Consider the following 25,456-nt stretch of genomic DNA (forward strand, 5'->3'; position numbering starts at 1 on the left):
CACCCTGTACCAGGCGAAAGCTAAACTTACCTTGCTGCAACCCGCGTCGTTCTGAGGAACCCTGTAGGTGGAGAAAAATACCCACCTCCAGCCACGTTGGAACTAACTGTATTTTTCATCAACTTGCAGGCCTAGAAGAGGCTGGGAAGAAAGAAACCCCTACCTGTAACGACTCAAAAGAGAGGAGAAAGCAAGTGCAGGCAATCAGAAATGTTTTATTGAAGATGATGGTAAACACAGAAATGACTGAAATAATAACTGCGTCCAGAATGTTGGCCATGGTGATCGAAGGTCTACGGTGGCGTGAGAAGTGCTGGATGGTGAAGTCGGTGGTGAATGTGATGACGGTCAATGGATGAAACCAGGAACAGACCGGAACACTCACACGAAGACGACAACGCGAAACACTAATCCAGAACACGGGAGACGGTAATCCAACTTGTGGAGCTGCAAACATGAATGAGGATCTGACAACAGACAGAGAGATGAGTGAGTATTTGTAGCTGAGTGGAGATGAGGATCAGCTGGAGCGAGACAATCAACACACAGGTGACAACAATCAACCAAACGAGCACATGGAGACTACGTGAGTACAAACACAAAACATGACACGGAGGAAACAATGGATTTCCTACCGTGACACTACCTTGCGGCAAGCCACAGTCACATTGCCTCTGAGAGCGAACACAGCAGAAGTGAGTCAGGTGGTTGGGGTTGACGTCCCGGATACTTACCTTGTGTTTATTCTGCCCTCAGGAGGAAAAGAGGAGCGCCACGAGGAGTTCTACAACGCAGGAAGTGGGCCGTGGACGAAGGAGCTCCGCCCGGCCCTTGCCCTGTCGTCCCCTGTCACTGTTGGCTGGACTTCTCCTGTCCAACGTCCTCTGCCCCTTAGCTCCCCCTGAGGGAGAGAAGTCCGATTTTAGATTTCCCGCTCCCCCTTATGTTTTAATTAATTTAAATAAAGTTTACTGTTTTTATTATACGTATCTCTCGTTGTTTGGTCATTGGGGTGTTCTTGGGACCTCCTCGAGGTGGAACTTAGGGAGGAGCATGACGCACAAAGTCTGTGGTCCGCTCCGGCCTGTTACACTAATACAGTATTAATTGCCTTATGGTGCCATTTATTAGATCTGGATACCAGTGATGCCGGTAACGCGGTACTTAGTAACGCGTTACTCTAATTTGACCACTTTTTTTAGTAACGAGTAATCTAACGCGTTAATATTTCCAAACCAGTAATCAGATTAAAGTTACTTATCCAAGTCACTGTGCGTTACTATTTTTGAAATTTTCCTTAGTTTAATATATATTTTCTTGTATATTTCTTCTTGCGTCTCGGGAAGTGAAGTCAGGTGTGCGACAAGTCACGTTTTCAGCACGAGGACAATTCAGGTCACGTGTAAGCGACACAAACGTAAACAACGTACAATAGAGAGAGAAGAGAGATGCTGCTACAAAAACACTACGTCAAATTAAAAAAAAAAACATTTGGAGTCGCGGCACGGCACAGACAGTCAAACTAAGAGCAAGTTCCACCCGGTGGTGTGAAGCAGTGAGCAGGAGGTCATCCACTACCCAAACAACAAAAGCTGGACTTCAGTGCAAAACCAGTAAGTGTGGTAGAGTTGAAGAACGAAAGTAACAAAGCGATTTTCTCCGAGCCCTGATAATAACATCTGCATCTCACTATGACAGCATATTAGAACATAACCTCTGAAAGAGTTGACAAATATATCGCGTTATTTACTCACCGATTTCCACGTGTAGATCCAGAACTGTGTTTTCAACCATCATAAGTAAATTCCAAAAGCGGTCTTTTTTTCTTACAACGCGTTGTGTTTCTCGTTTCATGTGTTACAATACTGATAAATCTACAAAGTATTTACTATATAACATCCTGAAGACTTCTCAGTTTTTCAAAATAAAAGTAAGTCGAGTTTAAACTCGACTTACTTTTATTTTGTGAGTAGATCCTGTCGGGTCAAAAGGAACACTTGTTAGTTTTGTCCCGCTGCTAATACTGTGTATAATATGTTAAAAAATTGATATTATTCTAATTTGATTTAATTTTATTTTCATAGTGTTCAAACTATTGAATTATTTTGTCTCAGCAATTTAAGTTTGTACTGTTGGTTACTTTTGATAAAACTGAAATTTAAAATAAAAATGTAATTTAATTATTTTTTACAAAGATAAATGACAAAATAAGTTTGCAGTTACATATTAAAGAGGTCATAATCATATATATTTAATAAAAACAAGTGTAACACAAAAATCTATTGTGTAACAATTCACTACTCTTGTTTAAAGTGAAATTATACAGAAGTCGTTTTACAATTGTTCAAAATTCCAGCTGGTTTTGATAGACCACACTTGTGAGTTATTGACCACAGCAAAAATATATCTCTGTCTAAAACATTAGCTTTTAAAATTAAGTTTTTCTGAAAATGGCCCTGCTCTTCCCTATTTATGTTAAGTCAAGAAAGACTCATATATATATATATATTACTTTTTCAAAGTAACTGTGGTATCACTGCTGGATACTTAATGGTTCAAACTAAATGTCTTATTATAAGATAGTATTTGATAAAATATTTGTTTTACTAATTTTGACATTTTGCTACTAACAGTTTGCATTTTTATATGCTGTAAATCTTTTTTTCGTGTGATTCCAGAAAGAGATTTAAATTTGTTAATGTTTTGCCAAAATCTGCATTAGTATTACTGTTAATAGCCAATATTTAATACCTTTATTAAAAGGGAGTTGCAGCATTTTTTTACCATTAAGATGAATGTTTTTCAAAACACTACTGTATGTGTACATGAAATGTAATTTAAGTTTTAAATTGTTTATAAAATCATAAGATTATTCTGGAATGATAAAAGTTTATAAGCAAGCACTTTTGTATGTGCGTGATGTACTGTATAAGTATACTTAATACATTTCATGAGTATTTCATAGTGTCCTTGACTTGTTTAATCATAATTAAACTATTAGCTCAATTTTGATTAACATAAGATAACACGAATAAAACATGTAATATAAAAAGCAAACATTATTTTAATATTTAAACATCCCAATACATTCCCACTGATGACTTTATTGTATGCACTATAGATTTGACTTGTGAGAGTTATTATAAATGACAAAATTTTGTATATTTAATCTAGACTTTAATGTTTGTAATTCAGGTTGTGTTGATTCTGAATGACTTTCGCTCCGTGTGAGTGTTTACAGTCTGGCATTAGCTGCTTTAGCAAGTGTATTTAACATCAAATGCATGTTTAAAACAAATGTAACATTTATATTTTATAAAAAAAATTGCTGAACATCAATTAGGCTTCTATGAAAAAAATGATAGCATGAAAATGTAAGTGTCCATTCTGAGTTCCCAACAGTAACTTAAACTACCTGCTTATATTGTTGTGCTCTTTTCAGGCTCCATTAAACCATGCTTACCATGTTTGGACCAAGTTTAAGTTGAGATACATTTAGCTTTTTTTGTACTTTCTGCAGAATGACCCCTTAATATGTTTAACTCACAAGTTACTAATTAAGCAAAACTTTTGTGTCTCTGGTTTCCTAAAATCTAGTCACTCAACATCTCTAAACTATAGAGAAACATTAAGATGTTGTTCATTACAGTATATTTACATTATTAAAGGTCTGTCACAATCAATCAATCATCATTCACTTCTACTAACAAACATCACATGAGTGCACAAACACAAGAAGAACATTGCATCTCATTAGACAACTTGGACAATTAAAGGGGTGGTGATGGTTATACACATAAACACACACACACACACACACGCCCACACAAAATATATATATATAGAGAGAGAGAGAGAGAAAAGGGTTATGTGAATAGTTCTTAAATTACTGTGTTCAATCGAACTTCATCTTGTCTTGCATATCATATTGCTCGGTACATCTCAGCACAACATGGTAACTGCATTTTATGGTTCATATTGGATTTCTTAAGGATAAAATATTAAAGGATAAAGAAAACTGTATGCATAGATACACTAAGGAACGGTTCTGTGTATGCATTATTCAATAATTATTTGTAACAACAATCTCTTTGTTAATATCTGATTCTGTCTGTTCTCACTTTTAGCTCAAACTCTTTATGTTGGCCACAGTAGTGCTCTACTGTAACGGCTGCTTCTCTCCTGATATAGAAGTCACGGATGAAGGTAATAAAAAGTTTGTGTTGAATGTGTGTTAATAATGTTTATATTTTGGGTCCCACTTTATGTCTTTCAATACATGTAGTACTTACTGTATATAAGAAAAGACATTTAATACATTGTGAATGTGAGTACATTTTAGGGGTGGGATAAGGGTCAAAATATAATAAAATGATCCTGCCGATCGTCGCATAACGTGACGGCATCACCTTCCAGGATTCCCTTTCGTATATATCCGACGCTGAGGGATTAGCATGAAAGCAACGGAGTTCCCATTTCGTCAATATAGTGACGCATAGGGGCACCCTTCGCGTCTTCATACTGACCCTGAAGGCGTTTCGACATGCATCAGATTTTGACGCCTTGGGGAGTGAGAAAGGGTTGGTTAATAGCCTTAATTGTAAGATTTATTTATTATATTTTTTTATATTAGCTTGGCTTCTTTTATGTATGCTAAAATTTTAAACAATGATAAAACATATCAACAAGTAAAATAAAATAAAATCAACAAGTAAAACAAAAACGTTTTGAGTAGATAAATATCAAAAAGTAGCCCTCCAGATTGTTTTATTCATTGTGGTAGCACTTGCTCACAAAAGGTTGGATGCATTTTGGGTTAAGGCCCACCTGATTTTCTCTGGGCCCACCCACATTGTGAGTCCTGGCTACGCTAGTGGGTTGGAGACCCTATACAAAATAGCTATACTGTATACATTTGTCTTATGCAAGTACATTAAAGACACCAAATAAAAAAGTGGGATAGTATTGTTTATGAGATTTAAGTTAAAAACATTCCTATTGATTCTTCAGGATGTCCTGACGAGGATGGAAATATCCATGAGTTTGACTCTTACTGGGAGGATGGAACTTTCACCTGTGTATGTATGACCACAGGGTCCTTCTGTTGCGAAAGGTACATTAGGATCATATGTGTGCACAACGTTTTGTTGACACTTTTAGGACTATTAAATATGGCCCACTTCTGAGTGCCTGTATAGTATTTACAGCTTCTGTTTTGCTGAGAATTTTTTTATCTTATATTGAAATGGGGCGGGTTTAGTGGTTTGTGAGTGTTTATGGATCATATGTAATTTTACTATAGTAAACTGTAGTTTTAATTTTACAGTGTGACGTATTCAATCCCTTTGGTTGAGTCTCTACAATACATAATTTCGATTGATTTTGTTTTTAAATTATAGCCAACTTTAAAAAAAGCCTATTTATTTATCTTATTTATTTATATGTAAAAAAAACATTTTAAGTTCTCATTAACAAACTTCTCAACATCTTTTTATATTATTTAAAAAAATCTACATTTCTTTTACAATGTATATTAACACAGAAACATCATATAAATTTGCCAAACCATATTGTTTGTAGCACTCCTGAAGATAAGATTAACTTTGAGCAGGATGACGAGAGTTTTGATGACTCAGAACTATTCGAGGAAGACAGTGACGAGTAAGTTGATTATGAATTATTGCATCTTGTAATCTTAGTTTTGAATGTTTTAGTGCATATAAATCTGCTAAAACATTTGTGTTTACAGGAGCAGTTCTGAAGCTATTGCAAAATTTGACACGTACATTATAGCTTACATTTATGTTGTATACCATAAATATATATTATATTATTATATATTATAAATGCACATTTTCTTAATAGCACTACTAATGCAATATCCCAATTATTGCCCTACAGACATTTTTTTACAGTAAGCCTCACTAATATACACCTGATGAAAATTTGAAATGTATATTTGCTTAATAGCACTATATAATCTCTCACCCTGAGAGAAAATTAAATGTCAGAAATGTCATTTGTGTTTGCATGTTTATGTGTTAGACCTGACTTTTGTATTGTAACAGCTGGATTAATACAACCCACATAAGAAGCATTAGACAGACAGTGCATTACATCTTACCTGCCACATGTGGGAAGTAAAAATAGTAATATACACAAAGTGAATTACATTAACGTTTAGCAGAGACTTTTATTCCAATTTACTTACAAAGCAATTTATCTTAGAGAAGCAATAATTTCTTAGGGACACTAATGTGCAGTTAACCCACCCTTTTCAACTATAACAGCTTCAACTCTTCTTGGAAGACTTTCTACAAGGTTTAGGAATGTGTGAATTTATGGGAATTTTTGACCATTTTGGTTGACAAAACCACATTTGTTAGGTCAGACACTGTTGTTGGACAAGAAGGCCTCGCTCGTAGCCTCTGCGCTAATTCATCCCAAAGATGTTCTATTGGGTTGAGGTCAGGAGTCTGTAACCTCATTCACACAGCACTTTAGTCCCAGGAAATACCCGTAAAATTGATAGACAGGCTTCAGTGTGAACGCAAAGATGCAGAACCAATGCCGTAAGGGGCATGTCACAGTGAGGACACGCATGTCATGGCAACATGAAGTTATGGTTCAGCTCTTTAAACGAGGGGTTTACATGCAGATTAACATTAACGATGAAAAAACTATATATATACATATATACACACACACACACACACACACACACACACACACACACTTACCGGTCACTTTATTATGTACACCTTACTAGTACCGGGTTTGACCCCCTTTGCCTTCAGAACTGCCTTAATCCTTCGTGGCATAGATTCAACAAGGAACAAGGTACTATTCCTCAGACATTTTGGTCCATATTGACATGATAACATCACGCAGTTGCTGCAGATTTGTTGCTGAACATTCATGATGCAAATCTCATGTTCCACCACATTCCAAAGGTGCTCTATTGGGTTGAGATCTGGTGACTGTGGAGGCCATTTTAGTACAGTGAACTCATTTTCATGTTCAAGAAACCAGTCTGAGATGATTCGCACTTTATGACATGACACGTTATCTTGCTGGAAGTAGCCATCAGAAGATGGGTACACTGCAGTCATAAAGGGATGGACATGGTCAGAAACAATGCTCAGGTAGGCTGTGGCATTGACACGATGCTCAATTGGTACTAATGGGACCAAAGTGTGCCAAGAAAAGATCCCCCAGACAATCGAGACTCATCAGACCAGGCAACATTTTTCCAATCTTTTATTGTTTAATTTTGGTGAGCCTGTGCGAATTGTAGCCTCAGTTTCCTGTTCTTAGCTGTCAGGAGTGGCACCCGGTGTGGTCTTCTGCTGCTGTAGCCCATCCGCCTCAATGTTCGATGTGTTGTGCGACCAGAGATGCTCTTCTGCATACCTCGGTTGTGACAAGTGGTTACTGTTGCCTTTCTATCAGCTCGAACCAATCTGGCCATTCTCCTCTGACCTCTGGCATCAACAAGGCATTTGCACCCACAGAACTGCCGCTCACTGGATATTTTCTTTTTCGGACCATTCTCTGTAAACCCTATGGTTGTGCGTGAAAATCCCAGTAGATCACCAGTTTCTGAAAGACTCAGACCAGCCCGTCTGGCACCAACAACCATGCCACGTTCAAAGTCACTTAAATCACCTTTCTTCCCCATTCTGACACTCTGACATTTTGAGTTGCTGCCATGTGATTGCCTGATTAGAAATTAGAATATATACTGGGGAGTAACTTTGTGCCCTTGAATGTACAACATGGCTTATTTGCTGGCCGCAGGGTTTTGGGTGGGTGTAGATTTGTAAGAGAGATTGTAGGAATGCCGGCGCAGAGCCAGTGGCCGATTTGTATGCACGCAGCGATGACTTGAACTTAATGCGGGCTTCAGCTGGCTCCCAGGTGATACAGGCTAAAGCCCAGCAGAATATTTACTACAAAGATAACACATGGCATGGGTTGAGGATTCAGACTAACACAACAGTAGAACAGAAAAAATTAGAAATATAGATTTGCACTTTGATGCTGAATTTGTTATAATACAATTTCTAGAAAATACAATTTCCAACTGTCGATAGCACAGAAACACTTTATAAATCTCACAAAACATTTATGTTTTAGTAACAGTAATGAAGATGGGGAAAACTCCAACGAGTATGATATTGCCGCCGCCGCTGCCGTTGCTGCTGCCCTTGGTGGTGGCACTGAAGATAAGTAGGTGGTAAGTTGGTTTTCAGTTTTTCTAAAATATTATGGGTCTCACCATTCTAAAGCAATAACCCTACTGTATTTTGCTAGTTTAAATTTTTAAATGTGAAGTATATACAGTAACACAAATGGTTGATCAAAGAGTGAACCTTTATTATAGTTATTATAACCATAAGTCGATTAACTGTATGTCATAAAAGATTGTTATACAGCGTATACATAGTTTTTCCCAATATAATTTCAAGAAGATATATAAGATGATATTTTAATTTAATTTTATGTGTTGGAACAGAAAAGAGGAGGGATCCTGAGGATGAAAAACGATTCTGGAGGGATTGATTTCATTTCTTTTACATGATCACATAAGTTTCAAAATAAATACAAGTGAAATAAAAGTAATATGTTTGACCATACATTGTGTTTTTGTGAAAAAATGTGATATGATATATCAAACATAATACATATTAAACATAAAGGTAAATATTTTGCTCTGATATTACAGATTATTAGATTGATTATTTGTTCTTGCCACAATCAGAGAAAATAAAATGTCAGCAATGCACATTTGTGTTTGTTTGTGCCTTTATGAAAAATAATTCTGTTAGACCTTATTGATGCAATGTATACCTACAGTACATTTGAAAAAGCATCTAAAAATTAAAATGATCATAATTTACCAACTCTCTTAGAAATCGCTCTCACGGTACTTTGATGTCATCCACTTGTTGGTTTTTGCAGCGGTGCATGAACTGGAACACACCTAATAACAGGCATGAAAACATATGCGTGTGTATGAGGGACAGGTGCACTAACACCTGATTGCATCAGTAACTTGACAACTCTACTACGGTCTCTGTCAGTGTTACAGATATTATATTACACATCATTTTTCAGTGTACAAAAATAAGTAAAACAAGCAGACTGTAATTTAACATGTATTGTCAGATGACAAGTGATTACACTTTAGTGAATCATTGATGCTCTTTTATTTATTTAAAACAACAGGAAACATGAATAAAAAAGGAATAAAAAAAACATCACAATAAAAGAAAACGTAATTGAATACCATATGAAACAAAACTTTATTCAAATTTATTTTTCTAACAAACTATCACATATTTACTGCCATCTCAACACAGCTGTGACAATTCTACAGCTTTATTTTCATGAATCAGCTGGGAAAGCTGGGATAGAAGTGTCAAAGCGATGCTTGCTTCCAAATCTGGGCGAACTCAGTAGGGCATTCTGGGATTTCTCGCCTACTAATTTTATGAATACTGAGGATTTGGACATACTACTCTGTTCACGTACTGTTTACCCTACTAAATTTTCAGTGAGTACACTGTAAAAAAAGTCCGTAAAAATTTCAATGTTATTGCAGCTGGGTTGCCGGTAATTTACCGTAGATTTACATTTATGTTATTTACTGGCAAGAGTTTGTTCAAAGTTAAATAAATTTTAAATATTAACAAGTCTTTATCTTTACAGAATAAAACTATACAATAACAGCCTCATGCAAAGCATTCTGGGAACCAGAAATCATCATCAACCTTTTTCTGTTTTTTGCTTCAGATTTTGTTTCCCAGAATGTTTTGCTTGATGCTGTTTTTTAGTTTTACTCTGTAAAGACAAAGACTTGTAAATGTTAAATGTTCATTTAACTTTGAACAAAATGTTGCCGGTAAATAACATAAATTTAAATCTACGGTAAATTACCGGCAACTCAGCTGCAATTTCTACGGAATTTTTTTACAGTGTAGGCAGTTTCGGACGATACTTAAGTACACGTGCCTCTGAATCTCGCGAAAAAATTGTCCAAAATCCCGGTAATTCTCACCTACCCTTTTACTTATACTGAGGTTTTGGACATACTATTCCCGGACAAGCCTTCATGTCGAGCCCTGAATGCTGGAATGGTGTGAATAATAAATAAAGATAGATTCTATTTCTTGGAAAATCAGAAGTCAAATTAGTTGTCATGTTGATTTGTTCATCCACGTCTTGGGTCATCCATCTCTTGTAGTGTCTGTATTTAAAGGTCAGCTTGTGTATGTAGAAGATCTTTGCCAGGATGACAGGTAGAAATATTTAGCTGAGTGCCACAAACTTTTTTTAACTCTAAATGATAAAAAAAACATTAAAGACTCTTTAACTTTTTTGAGGGATGTCCTCAAACAACAAAAGTATCTATATAGCTTTCTACAACAGTGGTGGGACTGTGGAAAAATAAAAATTAAATAGAAATTTTGCCAGTAATTTCACAAGAGAAATAACTCAATCACTGCACACCTTAGAGACTAAGATGATTTGCTCAGTTTGCCTGCATCTAAGGGAAAGGGAACACATTGAAGCCCTTACATCAAAGAAAACTTATTTGGCATTAAAGCACAGGGGGCGCTAGTTCGCACTTGCTTTAAGAATGTTTCACAAATGGACGCACCCTCTAAATTTTTCTTTGACCTGGAGAAGAAAAACATTCAAAACAGAATAATTCATTTCTTGGTTTCTGATACAGGGCAGGAATTAACTAAGACCACCGAGATAAGAGAAGTTGCTGTACATTTTTATAAAGAACTATATACGGCTGAATTGATTGAAGAAAAGATATTGGCTGCTAGCAGTTTTTTTGAAGGCCTGCCAAAGCTTGGTGAAGAAAGTAATGGATTTTTAAAATTACCCTTAACAGTAGACGAACTCGACGTAGCTTTGATGAGTATGGAGAATGGAAAATGGCCTGGAATTGACAAGCTACCCTTTGAAATTTTACAAAACGTTCTAGCCTATTCTAGGAGATGATCTTTCAGCAGTGTTTAATGAAAGCCTGATCAAAAGGTTTCTTCCACTTAGTTGCAGAAGGGCAGTTATCACTCTATTGCCCAAAAAAGGTGATCTACAAAACATTAAAAACTGGAGGCCTGTCTCTCTGTTGAGTACAGATTACAAAATACTGTCCAAAGCCTTGGCAACAAGATTGAGTAAAGTAGTAGGAGAGGTAATACACCACAGTCAGACTTATTGTATACCAAACAGATACATTTTTGATAACATTACTCTACTCAGAGATGTGTTGGAAGTCTCGAAACTATTCAGTGTTAACATTGGTATAATCTCCCTCAATCAAGAGAAGGCCTTTGATCGGGTTGAACACCTTTATTTGTGGTATACATTACAAGCTTTTGGGATCAATCACAGTTTTATAGATTTGATCAGAATGATGTACTGTGAAATTGAGAGTGTGATCAAAATAAATGGTGGCTTGTGTACCCCCTTTAAAGCACAGAGAGGGGTCAGACAAGGTTGTGCCATGTCTGGAATTTTATATGCCCTGGCTATAGAACCCCTGCTTTTTATGCTACAAAATAAGTTAAAGGGCATTGACATTGCCACAGTGTAACACCACTTTTTATTTATCCGCTTACGGTGATGATGTTATTATCTTTATAAATGATAGCAATGATGTTTGAAAGCTACAACAAATTGTCAATGACTTTAAATTGGAATAAAAGTGATGCCCTATTGACTGGAAACTGGGAGGGAGGAAATCCCGATCTACCAGGAGGCCTTTTATGGCAAAGAGTTGGTTTAAAATACCTTGGTGTTTTTTAGGCAAGGTAAAGTGATAGGCCTCCCCAGCTGTCTTTCAGAAGACGCACACTTATTATCAATTACCTAGCGGCTTCCTCCCTGTGGCATAGACTTGCATGTGTTGACCCTCCTGTTGGTTTTTTATCTAAAATTCAAGCAGAAATTGAATCCCCCAAAGTGTCCTGTTTTTAGCCAAAGAAGATGGAGGCCAAGGCCTAGTGCATTTGGCAAGTAGATGTGCTGCTTATCACCTTCAGTTTTTGCAGAAATTTCTGCTGGGATCTTAAAGACTGGTATGGAGACCACAGGCCCAGTGCATTCTACGCAGAGTAAGTGGACTTGGCCTGGACTCTGTTTTGTTTTTAATGTCTTTAAAAAGCTTGATCTTAAAAAAGTTCCTGTTTTCAACCGAAGCCTCTTTAAAATATGGAGCCTGTTTGAACATCAATGGATGGAACCATCAATGTCCCTGTACTGGCTTCTTGAAGAGCCCATTGTGTGTGGGTCGTGTCTTGATGTTTCTGGTGAAGAAATACCAGGCCTTAAGGATTTGTTGTACTTGCAGGACCTGATTTTAAAGATGTAGAAATGGTTTCAGAACTTTTAAAGGTAAGGTCTGTACAATTCACTAAACGGTTTCTGGACAAACTGTATTGGGCCTTGAGTTCACAAGAAAGAACTTTACTCGAGGAATACAACAAGAAATGTATAACTCCGGATTGTGAAGATTTTTTTTCAGATATAAGTATTACACCTGATTTTATCATATCAAACTTTACCAACCCCTTATTGAAGAAGGAATGTGATGAGCTAAAAAACAGAAGTGACAATGTATGGAGAGACATATTAGAGATCATTGATTCAACAAAACCAGTGTGGAATGTTCTTTACAAACCTCCTTTATTCAAAAGGGCAGGAGACCTTCAATGGAGATAATTCCATTTTTGTGAATAACTTTTGTAAGAGATCAGATTCAGAGCCTGATCAAAACACGCTGTTTTTAGTGTTGAGTGAATGTGTCAGTGTTTAAGTTGGGTAAGATCACCACCCAGTGGATAGCGGAAATATGAATTTGAGTTAGAAACTCCTCAGGGAGAATTTTATCTTTATTGATGAGATGACTCAACAACATTTATCAGAATGAAGAACCAGAATTGCCCGTTTTATTATAGGCCTTTTACCCTAGGGGCTGAAACGTGTATGAGAAAATGTTTCTCATCAACTAGGGTTGCTGGATTTATAGTTTGCTTTTTTTCTCATGCAATCGCTTTGTTTGTGAAGTTAAAATATCCCAGCAGCCCGTATTGCTGGATATTAAATATTGGTTGACTTGCAACATAGAAATACACTGTTTGTGCTGATCACTGTATATTTTGTGCCTTGAGCATACAACAAAATTCAAAAGACAGAAGCCAAACACTGTAACTAAACTAAACTAAACTAAACTAAACTAAACTAAACTAAACTAAACTAAACTAAACTAAACTAAACTAAACTAAACTAAACTATACAACACAAAAACACTTCTGTACAACAAATAACCTAATTGTAATTTTATTCTTCAGTGTTTTCTGGTAAATAATGTTTCATATTGTTCTGTTTCAGTATCAGTGTTTCCTTTTCAACGACATTTTAATTTACTTGTATAGTACTTTTATATTTCATAGTACTTTTATGATGATCACTAGCTCTGCACCCCATCGCACCAAGAATCGACTAAAAAGACACATCTCTTATGTCAACACCTGATCCTCTAATACAAGAACTTATTGCTTTTCTTATTTTTCACTTTACTCTATCCATATACGTATTTTATAAAAAAAAAATTGACTTCATGTTCTACGTTAGGTTAACCGAGAGCGCTTATGCACGGCTGCTCTTTTCTTGATTTGATTGCTTCCATTGTTTCATTTGTAAGTCGCTTTGGATAAAAGCGTCTACTAAATGACTAAATGTAAATGTCTTTTGGGGTCAAAGCTGGTGTCCTACATTTCTGACCTATTGCCTGTTATTGGATTACGTTTTGGATTGCCCCTTTTGGATGTGTTTGCTTGCCCTTTTGGGAATTACTTTAATAAACCTCTTTTTGCTTATGGATTCAACTCTCTTTTGCTTTGTTTAAAGCACCCACGTTACATTTATTTATTTATTTGCACCTGTTCACTTGTTTGAAACCCCTGTCGGCGATTACACTTTATATCTGAAGTTTGGGTTTTTTGGTGGCTTTAACTTGTTGTTGACCATGTCTGCCTGTTTACTAGTCTATAAAGCATTCGGACTACTTAATTTAGCAATATTGAAGTTTTCTTTGACTTTCTTTAAAGCAGATTTCAGAAGTCATCAATTAAAATGCACAGCATCAGAATGATGTCAAACGGTTAAGCACAGTATCTCATATGTAAACCCTTGCAGTATAAGATAATGGGGTGAGGAAAAGATACAAATGTTGGTCTAATGATTGTTTAGTTATTTTATACTAATACCTCAGTATTAATTGCTCTGATGCCATTTATTAGATCTGGATACTTAATGGTTCAAACTAAATGTCTTATTAAATAGTATTTGATATAATATTTGTTTTACTAATTTTGACATGTTGCTACTAACAGTTTGCATTTTATATGCTGTAAGTCTTTTTTCGTGTGATTCCAGAAAGAGATTTAAATTTGTTAATGTTTTGCCAAAAATTGCATTAGTATTACTGTTAATTGCCAATATTTAATGCCTTTATTAAAAGGGAGTTGCAGCATTTTTTTACCATTAAGATGAATGTTTTTCAAAACACTACTGTATGTGTACATGGAATGTAATTTAAGTTTTAAATTGTTTATAAAATCATAAGATTATTCTGGAATGATAAAGGTTTATAAGCAAGCACTTTTGTATGTGCGTGATGTACTTTATAAGTATACTTAATACATTTCATGAGTATTTCATTGTGTCCTTGACTTGTTTAATCATAATTAAACTATTAGCTCAATTTTGATTAACATAAGATAACATGAATAAAACATGAAATATAAAAAGCAAACATTATTTTAATATTTAAACATCCCAATAAATTCCCACTGATGACTTTGACTTATGAGAGTTATTATAAATGACATAATTTTGTCTATTTAATCTAGACTTTAATGTTTGTAATTCAGGTTGTGTTGATTCTGAATGACTTTCGCTCCGCGTGAGTGTTTACGGTCTGGCATTAGCTGCTGAAGTGTATTTAACCTCAGATGCATGTTCAAAACAAATGTAATATTTTATTAAAATTATTGCTAAACATCAATTAGGCTTCTATAAAAAATTAACGCATGAAAATGTTTTAAGTGTCCATTCTGTGATCCCAACAGTAACTTAAACTACCTGTTCCCTTTCAGACGGTCACTACGACGTCATGTCGTGACCGACGAATTGGGAACCGCTTCGCGGGTGACCTATCTGCTTCGAGAAACCTTTAAAACGCCAATGAACTTGGCATGCAGATAATTGGATCTGCCGGCGCCGCACAGGTATTTAATGACAATGATGGCGGAGATGGGTTTCGTACCTCCGGGAACGTCACCCCCGTTTTTCCGTTGCGGAGCCCCGTTAAAGGTGCGGTGGCAAAACTCCGGAAATCTTATCTCCGTATAAACGGTGCTGAATCGGTTAGCTGGTTCTATGTCTGTCACAGCATCGGAGAGGGGGTCGTCTTTTCGGTCGCCGACTCGGACCCACTCCCGCCTTCGGGTTGGGTAGGGGCCTCCCGTGCTTGACCCCGAGTGGCGGCCATGTACGCTCGGGAGCGCGGAGACGGTCTGTGTGGAGCGGAGAGCTCCTCCCCCACCGCTCCGTCCCGCCTAGATGATTGGCACTTCAGGACTGCAAGAACAGCCCCAACCTTCTGTGCCTTTCTTCCCGGGGTGCATGTTGGTTGACACGGTCGTGGAAAACTCGTTTTCCTCCCGGAACCGATCGTTCAGCCATCACCTCTCACCTCTCCTGACGGCGGGGCCGCTTAGGGTTATGCTGCTCCAAGAGACCAGCCTCCCTCCCCTCACAGACCCACGGGCTTGTGAGAGGCGGCCTCTGCCGTGCGCGCCATGGCGTGATGCAGGTCCGCCAGGCTAAGGCACTGAAGGATCTGCACAGGTGAGGTCACGGTCCGGCAACTAAAGAATCCTGTGTGGCTCTGACCTGGCGCTACGAGCGACTGGGTTCACCCCACAGGCCGCCGGACGTGCTATGCCCACCCCCGGTGGTCCAGGAACGCCATCTCTGGTTGTGTCTTGCGGGCATTAAGTAGGTCGTTAATAATCGTCCTAATGTTCCATTTTAGACCAGCCATTTCGGCGACGCGGCTGAGAGTGTCCAACAATGATCGGCCGCTTTAGAGCAGATTGAGGCATCATGCCACGTAGGAGCTTAGCTGCCCCCTCCGTTACGTCAGTATATTGGTCTGCTTTTCGCCGAGGGCGTCCTGCTACGGCTTTTTTTGTTCCTTCATCCCGGCAGCTCTGAGGAACCTGTCGTAAGCAGTACACCCGCCCACTCAACCCGCTACAGAGGTGGAAAATGAAACTTAGCGGCTCTGAGTCGGGCGATCTGAAGATGGAGAGGATCGCTCTTCAGGAGATGGTGAAAGCATCATTCCCCCCCCCCACCCCGGAGGAGGGCCGGGTGGGGAATCCTTGGTTTCGTTTTGTGTTCCGCCGACTTCAATCGGCACCCACTAACCTCAAAGAGCGAATTCCTCTTCTTTCTCCAGATCACCGGAGGCATATAGGAGTTTCGGATTGCTCAGCATCCATCAGCGGTTTCGGGTGAGTGTTTCATTACACACAACATCTCACAATGCGGCCAAAGAGCACGCGTCGTTGAGTTCCCCGTCTCCGCTCGTCACGGGTACACATATCGTGCCGTTAATTTCCTCTCGCTCGGTATCTGGGGGCCTGGGAAGAGCTTCCCAGCCCGTCGCGTTGGCTTTTACGCACGATCCGTCTCGGTTATGCATTCAATTTGCCCGGCTACCTCCCAAATATTCAGGCTTCACCACGGTGAAGCCTGCCGATGCGCACGTACTGCGTGCGGAAGATTGCTGTCCTATTGGCGAAGGACGCGATCGAGCCGGTCCCTCCAGCCGAGATAAAGTCGAGGCTTTACAGCCCTTACTTCATTGTACCCAAGAAGAGTGGCGGGTTGCGTCCGATCCTAGATCTGCGTACTGTATCGAGAATTCACATTCACAGAATGCTGTTCAAAATGTTGACGCAGAGGAGCATATTTCAATTCATCCGCCCACAAGATTGGTTTGCAGCCACCGACCTGAAGGACGTGTACTTTCATGTCTCCATACTTCCCCGACACAGGCCGTTTCTCCGCTTTGTGTTCGAGGGGTGGGCATATCAGTACAAAGTCTCACCGTTCGGGCTTTCTCTCTCTCTCCCTGTGTCTTCACGAAAGTTGCGGAGGGCGCACTGCAGCCCCTGAGAGAGAGAGCGGTGTTTGCGTTTTGGCGTATTGGCTCATAATAGCTCAGTTTCGTCAGATGCTGTGCACACACATAGATTGTGTACTTAAACACCCCGCTCGTCTCGGTCTTCAGGTCTACTGGGGAAAGAGTAAACTTTGCCCCGTGCAGAGAATCTCTTTTCTCGGAATGTAACGGGATTTGGTCTATTTAACAACACGTCTCATAGAAGCGCGTGTTCAGTCAATTCTGACTTGCCTAAACATTTAAAGGCACGGTTGTGGTTCCACTGAAATAATTTTAGAAACTTCTGGGGCATATGGCAGTAGCTGCGGCTGTGACACCGCTCGGGCTGCTCCATATGAGACCGCTTCAGTGTTGGCTTTATGACCGAGTCCCGAGGAGAGCGTGGCTCACCGGCTTTCACAGTATTATAATTACATCGAGATGCCATCACACTTTCACCCCGTGGTGAGACCCAGCGTTTCTCAGGGTGCGGATGCCACTGAGATAGGTCTCCAGGCATGCTATTGTTGGCAAAGATGCCTCTACAACGGGGTGGGGAGCCACGTAGGGTGGGCTCGTCGCTTCGGGGGTCTGGTCGACATTCCAGCAACATTGGCATAAATTGCCTCGAGCTGTGCACTGTATATCTTGCGCTCGTCCGTTTCATCAACGTGATTTGATGCTTAAGATGTAGTGTGCACCGACAACACTGCGGCTGTAGCGTATATCTATCGCCAAGGCGGTCTGCGCTCTCGTCACCTGTCACATCTAGCCCGTCATCTCCTCCTCTGGAGTCAGAAGTATCTGAGGTCTCTTCGTGCCATTCACAATGTCGGGGTCGTTGAACACAGCGGCAGTCGCGCTCTCACGAGCAGCGCGCTCCGGCGAGTGGCGACTCCACCCCCGGTCGGTTCAGCTGATTTGGAAATGTTTCGGCAGAGCGCAGTTAGATCTGTTTGCTTCTTCAGAGACAACCCATTGTCGCCTGTTTTATTCATTATCCGAAGGAACACTCGGCGTGGATGCACTGGCACACAGCTGGCCGCGGGGTTTCCCCCAGTAAGCTTTATTGCGCAGACACTGTGCAAAGTCAGGGAGGACGAGGAGCGCATTCTATTAGTTGCGCCGTTCCGGACAACTAGGAATTGGTTTTACAGAGTTCACTCTCCTCGCGACAGTCCCTCCCTGGCACATTATGGCACCCTCGCCCCGATCTGTGGAACCCCCATGTGTGGTCTTTGGACGGGGCGCGGAGGTTTTAGGTGGTTTACCCCAGGTGGTATCTAACACCATCGCTGCAGCGCGAGTGCCGTCTATGAGACAGGCGTATACGCTGAAATGGAACCTGTTTGTTGTTTGGTGTACCTCTCAACGAGAGGACCCCCGAGAATGCTCGATCAGTATTGTGCTTTCATATCTCCAGCACTGCTTGGAGAAGAGGCTGTCACCATCTACTATTAAAGTAAATATCGCGGCAATATCCGCGCATCACGCACCCATAGACGGTAGATCTGTGGGTCAGCACGATCTGGTCATTAGGTTTTTAAGAGGGGCACGGAGGCTGAATCCTTCGCGCCTCCCTCTATTCCTCCTTGGGACTTGTCCATAGTGCTGAAAGCCCTTCAGCACTGCCCTTTCGAGCCTCTGCTGACGGTGAGCGTCAAGTTTCTCACTATGAAATAGTAGACCCCGGCCGGGCTACGTGCCTAAAGTTCCCACCACTCCCTTTAGAGATCAGGTGGTGAACTTACAAGCGCTGCCTTCGGAGGCAGACCCAGCTATGGCTTTGCTATGTCCTGTACGTGCACTACGTGTGTATGTGGATCGCACTCAAAGCTTTCGGACCTCAGAACAGCTCTTTGTCTGTTACGGTGGTCAGCAGAAAGGGAAAGCTGTCACTAAACAGAGGATGTCTCATTGGATTGTAGACACAATCGCCTTGGCTTATGAGAAACAGGGCATTCCTTGCCCTTTTGGTTTGAGAGCCCATTTAACCAGAAGCGTGGCTTCATCTTGGGCTTTGGCTCGTGGTTCCTCGCTTTCAGATATTTGTAGAGCTGCTGGCTGGGCGACATACGTTCACTAGATTCTACAGTGTTCGTGTTGAACCGGTATCCTCTCGAGTTCTCTCGTCAGATCAGTGAGAACATCGAGGAACGGCTCCTGTGTCGGCTTGGAGCCTTTCTTTTTGGCTGCGCAAAAACCGCACCATTATGGAAGGCCATCGGGGCAAAAGCGTTACAAAAAACAGTTTTTTGTCTTCTCCACCGCTTGGTGGCCGATGTTGCGGAGCATCGGCTGCCAGCCTCTCACTAGACGTATCCTTGACTATCTGGGTGAGGCTAGCGCCCACATTGCGCCCCCTAGTGGTTTCTTTGTGAGTATTTCCATGGAAAGTTTCTGATTTACCATGTTTCCCTTAGCGGAGTTCGTTCCGCGCCTCTCTAGTGTTGCTAAGAGAGTGTATTTTTTATAGACCTCGTGTCTTTTTATCCACCACCTTAGTGGTAGACCCCTAGAGGGTTTTTCTTCCGCAGCGATCTTAGTCCTGCCTGACGAGTTCGCTTCCCAGTTCGCCTAGTCACTATCGTGGGTTAAGGAACAAGTAGTGACCGGCCTCTGCTTCAACCCCATTTCCGTTCCCTTAAAGAGGAGAGTCGGAGGGTTCAGCTTCAGTGGCGCTTTGGTAGGGATTCCCAATTCGTCGGTCACGACGTGACGTCGTAGTGACGTTATATCATTGTGCTCTTTTCAGACTCCATTAAACCATGCTTACCATGTTTGGACCAAGTTTAAGTCGAGATACATTTTGTACTTTCTTCAGAATGCCCCCTTAATATGTTTAACTCACAAGTTACTAATTAAGCAAAACTTTTGCGTATCTGGTTTCTTAAAATCTAGTCACTCAACATCTCTAAACCTAAAAGAAACATTAAGATGTTGTTCATAACAGTATATTTACATAATTTAAGATCTTTCACAATCAATAATTATTCACTTCTACTAACAAACATCACATGAGTGCACAAACACAAGAAGAACATTACATCTCATTAGACAACTTAAGACAGTTAAAGGGGTGGTGGTGGTTATATACATAAACACACACACGCCCACACAAAATATATATATATATAGAGAGAGAGAGAGTGAGAAAAGGGTTATGTGAATAGTTCTTAAATCACTGTGTTTAATCGAACTTCATCTTGCATATCATATTGCTCGGTACATCTCAGCACAACATGGTAACTGCATTTTATGGTTCATATTGGATTTCTTAAGGATAAAATATTAAAGTATAAAGAAAACTGTATGCATAGATATACTTAGGAATAGTTCTGTGTATGCATTATTCAATAATTATTTATATTTGTAACAACAATCTCTTTGTTAATATCTGATTCTGTTTGTTCTCACTTTTAGCTCAAACTGCTTTTGTTGGCCACAGTAGTGCTCTACTGTAATGGCTGCTACTCTCCCCGTCTAGATGTCACGGATCAAGGTAACAAAAAGATTGTGTTTAATGTGTGTTAATAATGTTTATATTTTGTGTCCCACTTTATGTCTTTCGATACATGTTACTTACTGTATATAAGAAAAGACATTTAATACATTATAAATGTGAGTACATTTTAGGGGTGCGATAAGGGTCAAAATATAAAAAATGCAGACACTCTATAAGTGTTATCCAATATGGTGCCCAGGTTGCCCGCACGGAGTCTGTGAGTTGCCCGCCAAAGCACATTCTATTAATAGCCTTAATTGTAATATTTATTTATTACATATTTTTTTATATTAGCTTGGCTTCTTTTATGTATGTTAACATTTTAAACAATGATAAAACATTTCAACAAGCACAATAAAATAAAATCAACAAGTAAAACAAAAAGGTTTTAAGTAGACTATATAAAAAAGTAGCCCTCCAGATCGTTTTATCCAATGTGGTAGCCCTTGCTTACAGTCTTATGCAAGTACATAGTAGTTAAAGACACCTAATAAAAAAGTGGGACAGTATTGTTTATGAGATTTAAGTTAAAAACATTCCTATTGATTCTTCAGGATGTATTGACGTGGATGGAACTGTCCACGTGTTTGACTCTTCCTGGGTGGATGGAACTGACATCTGTGTATGTGGGACCACAGGGCCCATCTGTTGCCCAAGGTACATTAGCGTCATATACTTGTGTGCACATCGTTATTGTTGACACTTTTAAATTATGACTATTAAATATGGCCCACTTCTAGGGTGACCACCCGTCCCGCGTAGCGCGTGCGCGCACAGCGTTTGAAGCACAATTCATGCGTTCCGCAAATTGAGACCGTGTCACGCATAATCAATGCTTGCTCAAAAAAAAATCCTCGAGCCCCAGGCAGCCAAACAAACATTACTTGACAGTTCCGGCTCGCTCGCCACTCGCTACTCGCACGTTACTGTTACCCCAGTAACACGTGAATTCCTTTTAGATGCGCGCTTCCCAATTTGAAAAAGTCTGACTCTGCACCGCCATCATCACTTATAAAGAGAAGGTGTGGGTACTAGAAAGACTGGGAAAATAAATATTTGTGGCTGGAAGTCCATAATATGTCCCCAGAACCCTGAACAGTTTTTTCCCTGCGCCTGCCTTTACTAACATGCAAGTTCATCATCCTTCCTCCCCCTTCTCGTTCCGTGAACCTCTGGAGTTGTGAGTTAAGAGGTTCTTTTAACTGTTCCAGTGTTGTTGAGCAACTACAATTCGTGTTAATCCTATAATTTTATATTAATTTATTTAAAGTGAATAAATTGTAATGAAAAATAAATAAAATAATAATAAGTACATCGTAAGTGAAAGTGCATCTGTCAATTCATTGAATGTTCAAAATATTATTAATCTTTATTTAGAAAAATATACACATTAGTTGGTCTATTCATGAGCATACATCATGTTTAGGGGAATAGGGCATTATTAATATGCCATGTACACTGCAAAAAATTATTTTCAAGAAAAAAAATTCTTAGTAGGCTATTTTTGTCTTGTTTTTAGTAAAAGTGTCTAGAAATTCTTAAATTGGGATGCTTTTTCTTGATGAGCAAAACGACCCAAGAAAATAAGTCTAGTCTTTAGATTAAAAATATAAAAATTAGGTGATTTTGTGCATAAATCAAGCAAAAAAAATCTGCCAATTACTTTTTCTTGAATTTAGTGTTTAAGAGAAAATGTTCAAGAGTTTTTCCTTACCCCATTGGCAGATTTTTTTTGCTTGTTTTATGCACAAAATCACTTAAATTTGATATTTTTGGTCGAAAAACTAGACTTATATTCTTGGGTCGTTTTGCTCATCAAGAAAAAGCATATTAATTTAAGAAGTTTTAAATATTTTTACTGAAATCAAGACAAAAACACTAAGAATTTTTTTTCTTGAAAAGAATTTTTGCAGTGTAAGCTGGTACGATAGATATGTACACATCTATGGGTGGTATGTGCAAGAAATGGGTAAACCACTATAAATAAGTCTGCCCGTGGGTTGGGTGCACCACTGCGCCGGGGAGTGTCCCACATTGTCCCACATTGAAACATACCCCTTGTCCCCCCTTGGGCTTATTAGCAGGTGGTCACCCTACCCACTTCTGAGTGCAGTATAGTATTTAAAGCTTCTGTTTTGCTGAGAATTTGCTGGGAAATGTATTTTTTTATTTTTTATCTTAAATTGAAATGGGGCGGGTTTAGTGGTTTGTGAGTGTTTATGGATTATATGTAATTTTACTAAAGTGAACTGTAGTTTGAGTTTTACAGTGTGACGTATTCAATCCCTTTGGTTCAGTTTTTACATTACATAATTTCAATAGATTTTGTTTTTAAATTACATTTCTTTTACAATGTTATTAACACAGAAACATCATATAAACCTGCCAAAACATATTGTTTGTAGCACTCCTGATGAGCTGATATATACAGTAACACAAATGGTTGATCAAAGAGTGAACCTTTATTATAGTTTTTATAACCATCGATTAACTGTATGTCATAAAATATTGTTATACAGCATATACATATTTTTTCCCAATATAATTTCAAGATATCATTTTAATTTTTATTTTATGTGTTGGAACAGATAAGAGGAGGGATCCTGAGGATGAAAAACGATTCTGGAGGGATTGATTTAATTTCTTTTACATGATTACATAAGTTTTGAAATAAAAGTAATATACATGTTTGACCATACATTGTGTTTTTGTGAAAATACAGTGTAATATATCAAACATAATACATATTAAACATAAAGGTAAATATTTTGCTCTGATATTACAGATTATTAGATTGATTATTTGTTCTTGCCACAATCAGAGAAAATAAAATGTCAGCAATGCACATTTGTGTTTGTTTGTGCCTTTATGAAAAAAGATTCTGTTAAACCTAATTGTTGCAATGTACCTACAGTATGAAAAAGCATTTAAAAATTAAAATGATCATAATTTACCAACTCTCTTAGCATCCTGGGTGTAAATGACTTCCTTTCTCCTTGCGAACACAATCCGCGTCATATTAAATACCATACCATCCTGGCTATTTTCAGCTCGATAGTGTTTCGTCACAGCGCATATGACTAGTCCCACGAAAGGCTGAATCTGAAATCGCATACTTACTGAGTAGGTACTGAATTTCAATGAGTACCTACTTACTTAACGAGCGCCAAGACAGTACGTACGTTTGCATTAGTACATGCCCCCAACATTAGCAACACACATGATGTGTTTACTTCGTTTCAAAATCTAAGAAAGCTTTAAATAAATACAACAGTAAAATACATATAAACAAATCATCTGTATTGAGAGTTTCTTGAGTTTGATCATGAGAACAAAGTTTACTGGTAACAGTTTAGCTGGTAACTTAGCAAGTTTGTAAACACGTCTAAATCAACATCTAAAATGTTAAAACCATAAAAACAACTGATAGTCTGCATATTTCAACATACACGTGGGTAAATATGGTACGTTGTTTATGTAATTACAACACAAAAAAATTAGCTTGCAAGCTCATTCTACACGCACATAACGTTAAGCTCTGGTAACGTAAAAGCTAAATAATAAACATTGGTACTTACAGCCTGTGATCCAGAAGTGCACGGTTATCCAACTTTCAGTAGGAGACGTCGTGCAAATTCAGCTTCAAATTTGTTACAGTTCATGAAGCAGTCATTGTGAAAATGCCGTGAACATATAAACAACTTCTGACTAGATTGTGCCAGAACCGTATTAAACATAAATTCTAACCACTGTTTCCTGATGTTCTCTGTGGAAGGCAATAAAGTGCTATTTTGCCCTCGCATCTAAAGACATATTTAATCGCTTAAACGATCAAACAAGAGTTTACAAGCACACTCAAAACAGGGACTCCCAACCTCCACCATTTCCAATCACTTCAGCGCTCTTCACCCCCGTTTTCGAGGGCGTACCCAAGCAAAGAGGGCTGAACTATAATAGTCTACGTCACCAATCCCAGGAAGTAAACTGTTGCCTACAATCCAACTGTTTTTTGTAGTCCTAGAACGTTAGAGACGACAACTCACATCATTGTTTTCTTTGAGGTATGTACTTTTTGAATATCATTAGCATGTACTAATACACACATACACACAAAAGGATGTTTAAAAACGTGTATCTCATAATAGGTGCTCTTTAATGGACTTTAATGGACCCCAACACTCAACAGATTTGATGCAGTTTAAAATTGCAGTTTCAAAGGACTCTAAACGATTTCAAAAGGAGGCATAAGGGTCTTATCTAGCAAAACGATTGTCATTTTTGTCAAGAAAAATAAAAAATATGCACTTTTAAATCACAACTTCTGGTCTACCTCTGGTCCTGTGAGAAAAATCCTGGAATGTTTTCTTAAAAAAAACATAATTTCTTCTCAACTGAACAAAGAAAAAGTAAATTATGTGGTGAGTAAATTATTTGGATTTTATTTTAAGAAAATGGAATAATCCTTTAATGACATTTTATAAAATGCATTATTTTATAATAAATTCTTTGTAATTAAAACTCAGAAAAATAATACTGTATACTATAATATACTATACTGCACTATACTGTGTAATTTAATATGTTTTGTTTAATGGTTTAAACTAAATGTCTTATTATAAGACAGTTTTTGATATAATATTTGTTTTACTAATTTTGACATGTTGCTACTAACAGTTTGCATTTTATAT

The 25,456-nt window shown here is 38.6% G+C and overlaps 1 protein-coding gene and 1 long non-coding RNA gene across 3 annotated transcripts in view; both read left to right on the forward strand.

Moving 5' to 3' along the window:
* Positions 1 to 3,815: 3,815 nt before the first annotated feature.
* LOC129418107 (uncharacterized) overlaps positions 3,816 to 25,456 on the forward strand; it is a 34,296-nt gene continuing 12,655 nt past the window's right edge. Inside the window, exons 1-6 of one of the 2 annotated variants that reach the window (XM_073869312.1) lie at positions 3,816 to 3,955; positions 4,128 to 4,206; positions 5,011 to 5,113; positions 5,581 to 5,661; positions 8,140 to 8,239; positions 8,519 to 8,788. In XM_073869312.1, the coding sequence (XP_073725413.1) occupies positions 3,953 to 3,955; positions 4,128 to 4,206; positions 5,011 to 5,113; positions 5,581 to 5,661; positions 8,140 to 8,236 (363 nt within the window). In that variant the 5' untranslated portion in view covers positions 3,816 to 3,952 and the 3' untranslated portion in view covers positions 8,237 to 8,239; positions 8,519 to 8,788. Of the gene's footprint in view, positions 3,956 to 4,127; positions 4,207 to 5,010; positions 5,114 to 5,580; positions 5,662 to 8,139; positions 8,240 to 8,518; positions 8,789 to 25,456 lie in introns of those variants that run through there. The other variant, XM_073869313.1, reaches the window with a different exon arrangement.
* Positions 20,384 to 23,613, forward strand: LOC129417457 (uncharacterized). The gene is made up of 4 exons (XR_008635772.2): positions 20,384 to 20,508; positions 20,687 to 20,765; positions 21,323 to 21,425; positions 23,357 to 23,613. It is a non-coding gene; the product is annotated as an uncharacterized lncRNA (long non-coding RNA).

Source organism: Misgurnus anguillicaudatus, chromosome 7, assembly GCF_027580225.2.
Source record: "Misgurnus anguillicaudatus chromosome 7, ASM2758022v2, whole genome shotgun sequence".
NCBI classification, from domain to species: domain Eukaryota; kingdom Metazoa; phylum Chordata; class Actinopteri; order Cypriniformes; family Cobitidae; genus Misgurnus; species Misgurnus anguillicaudatus.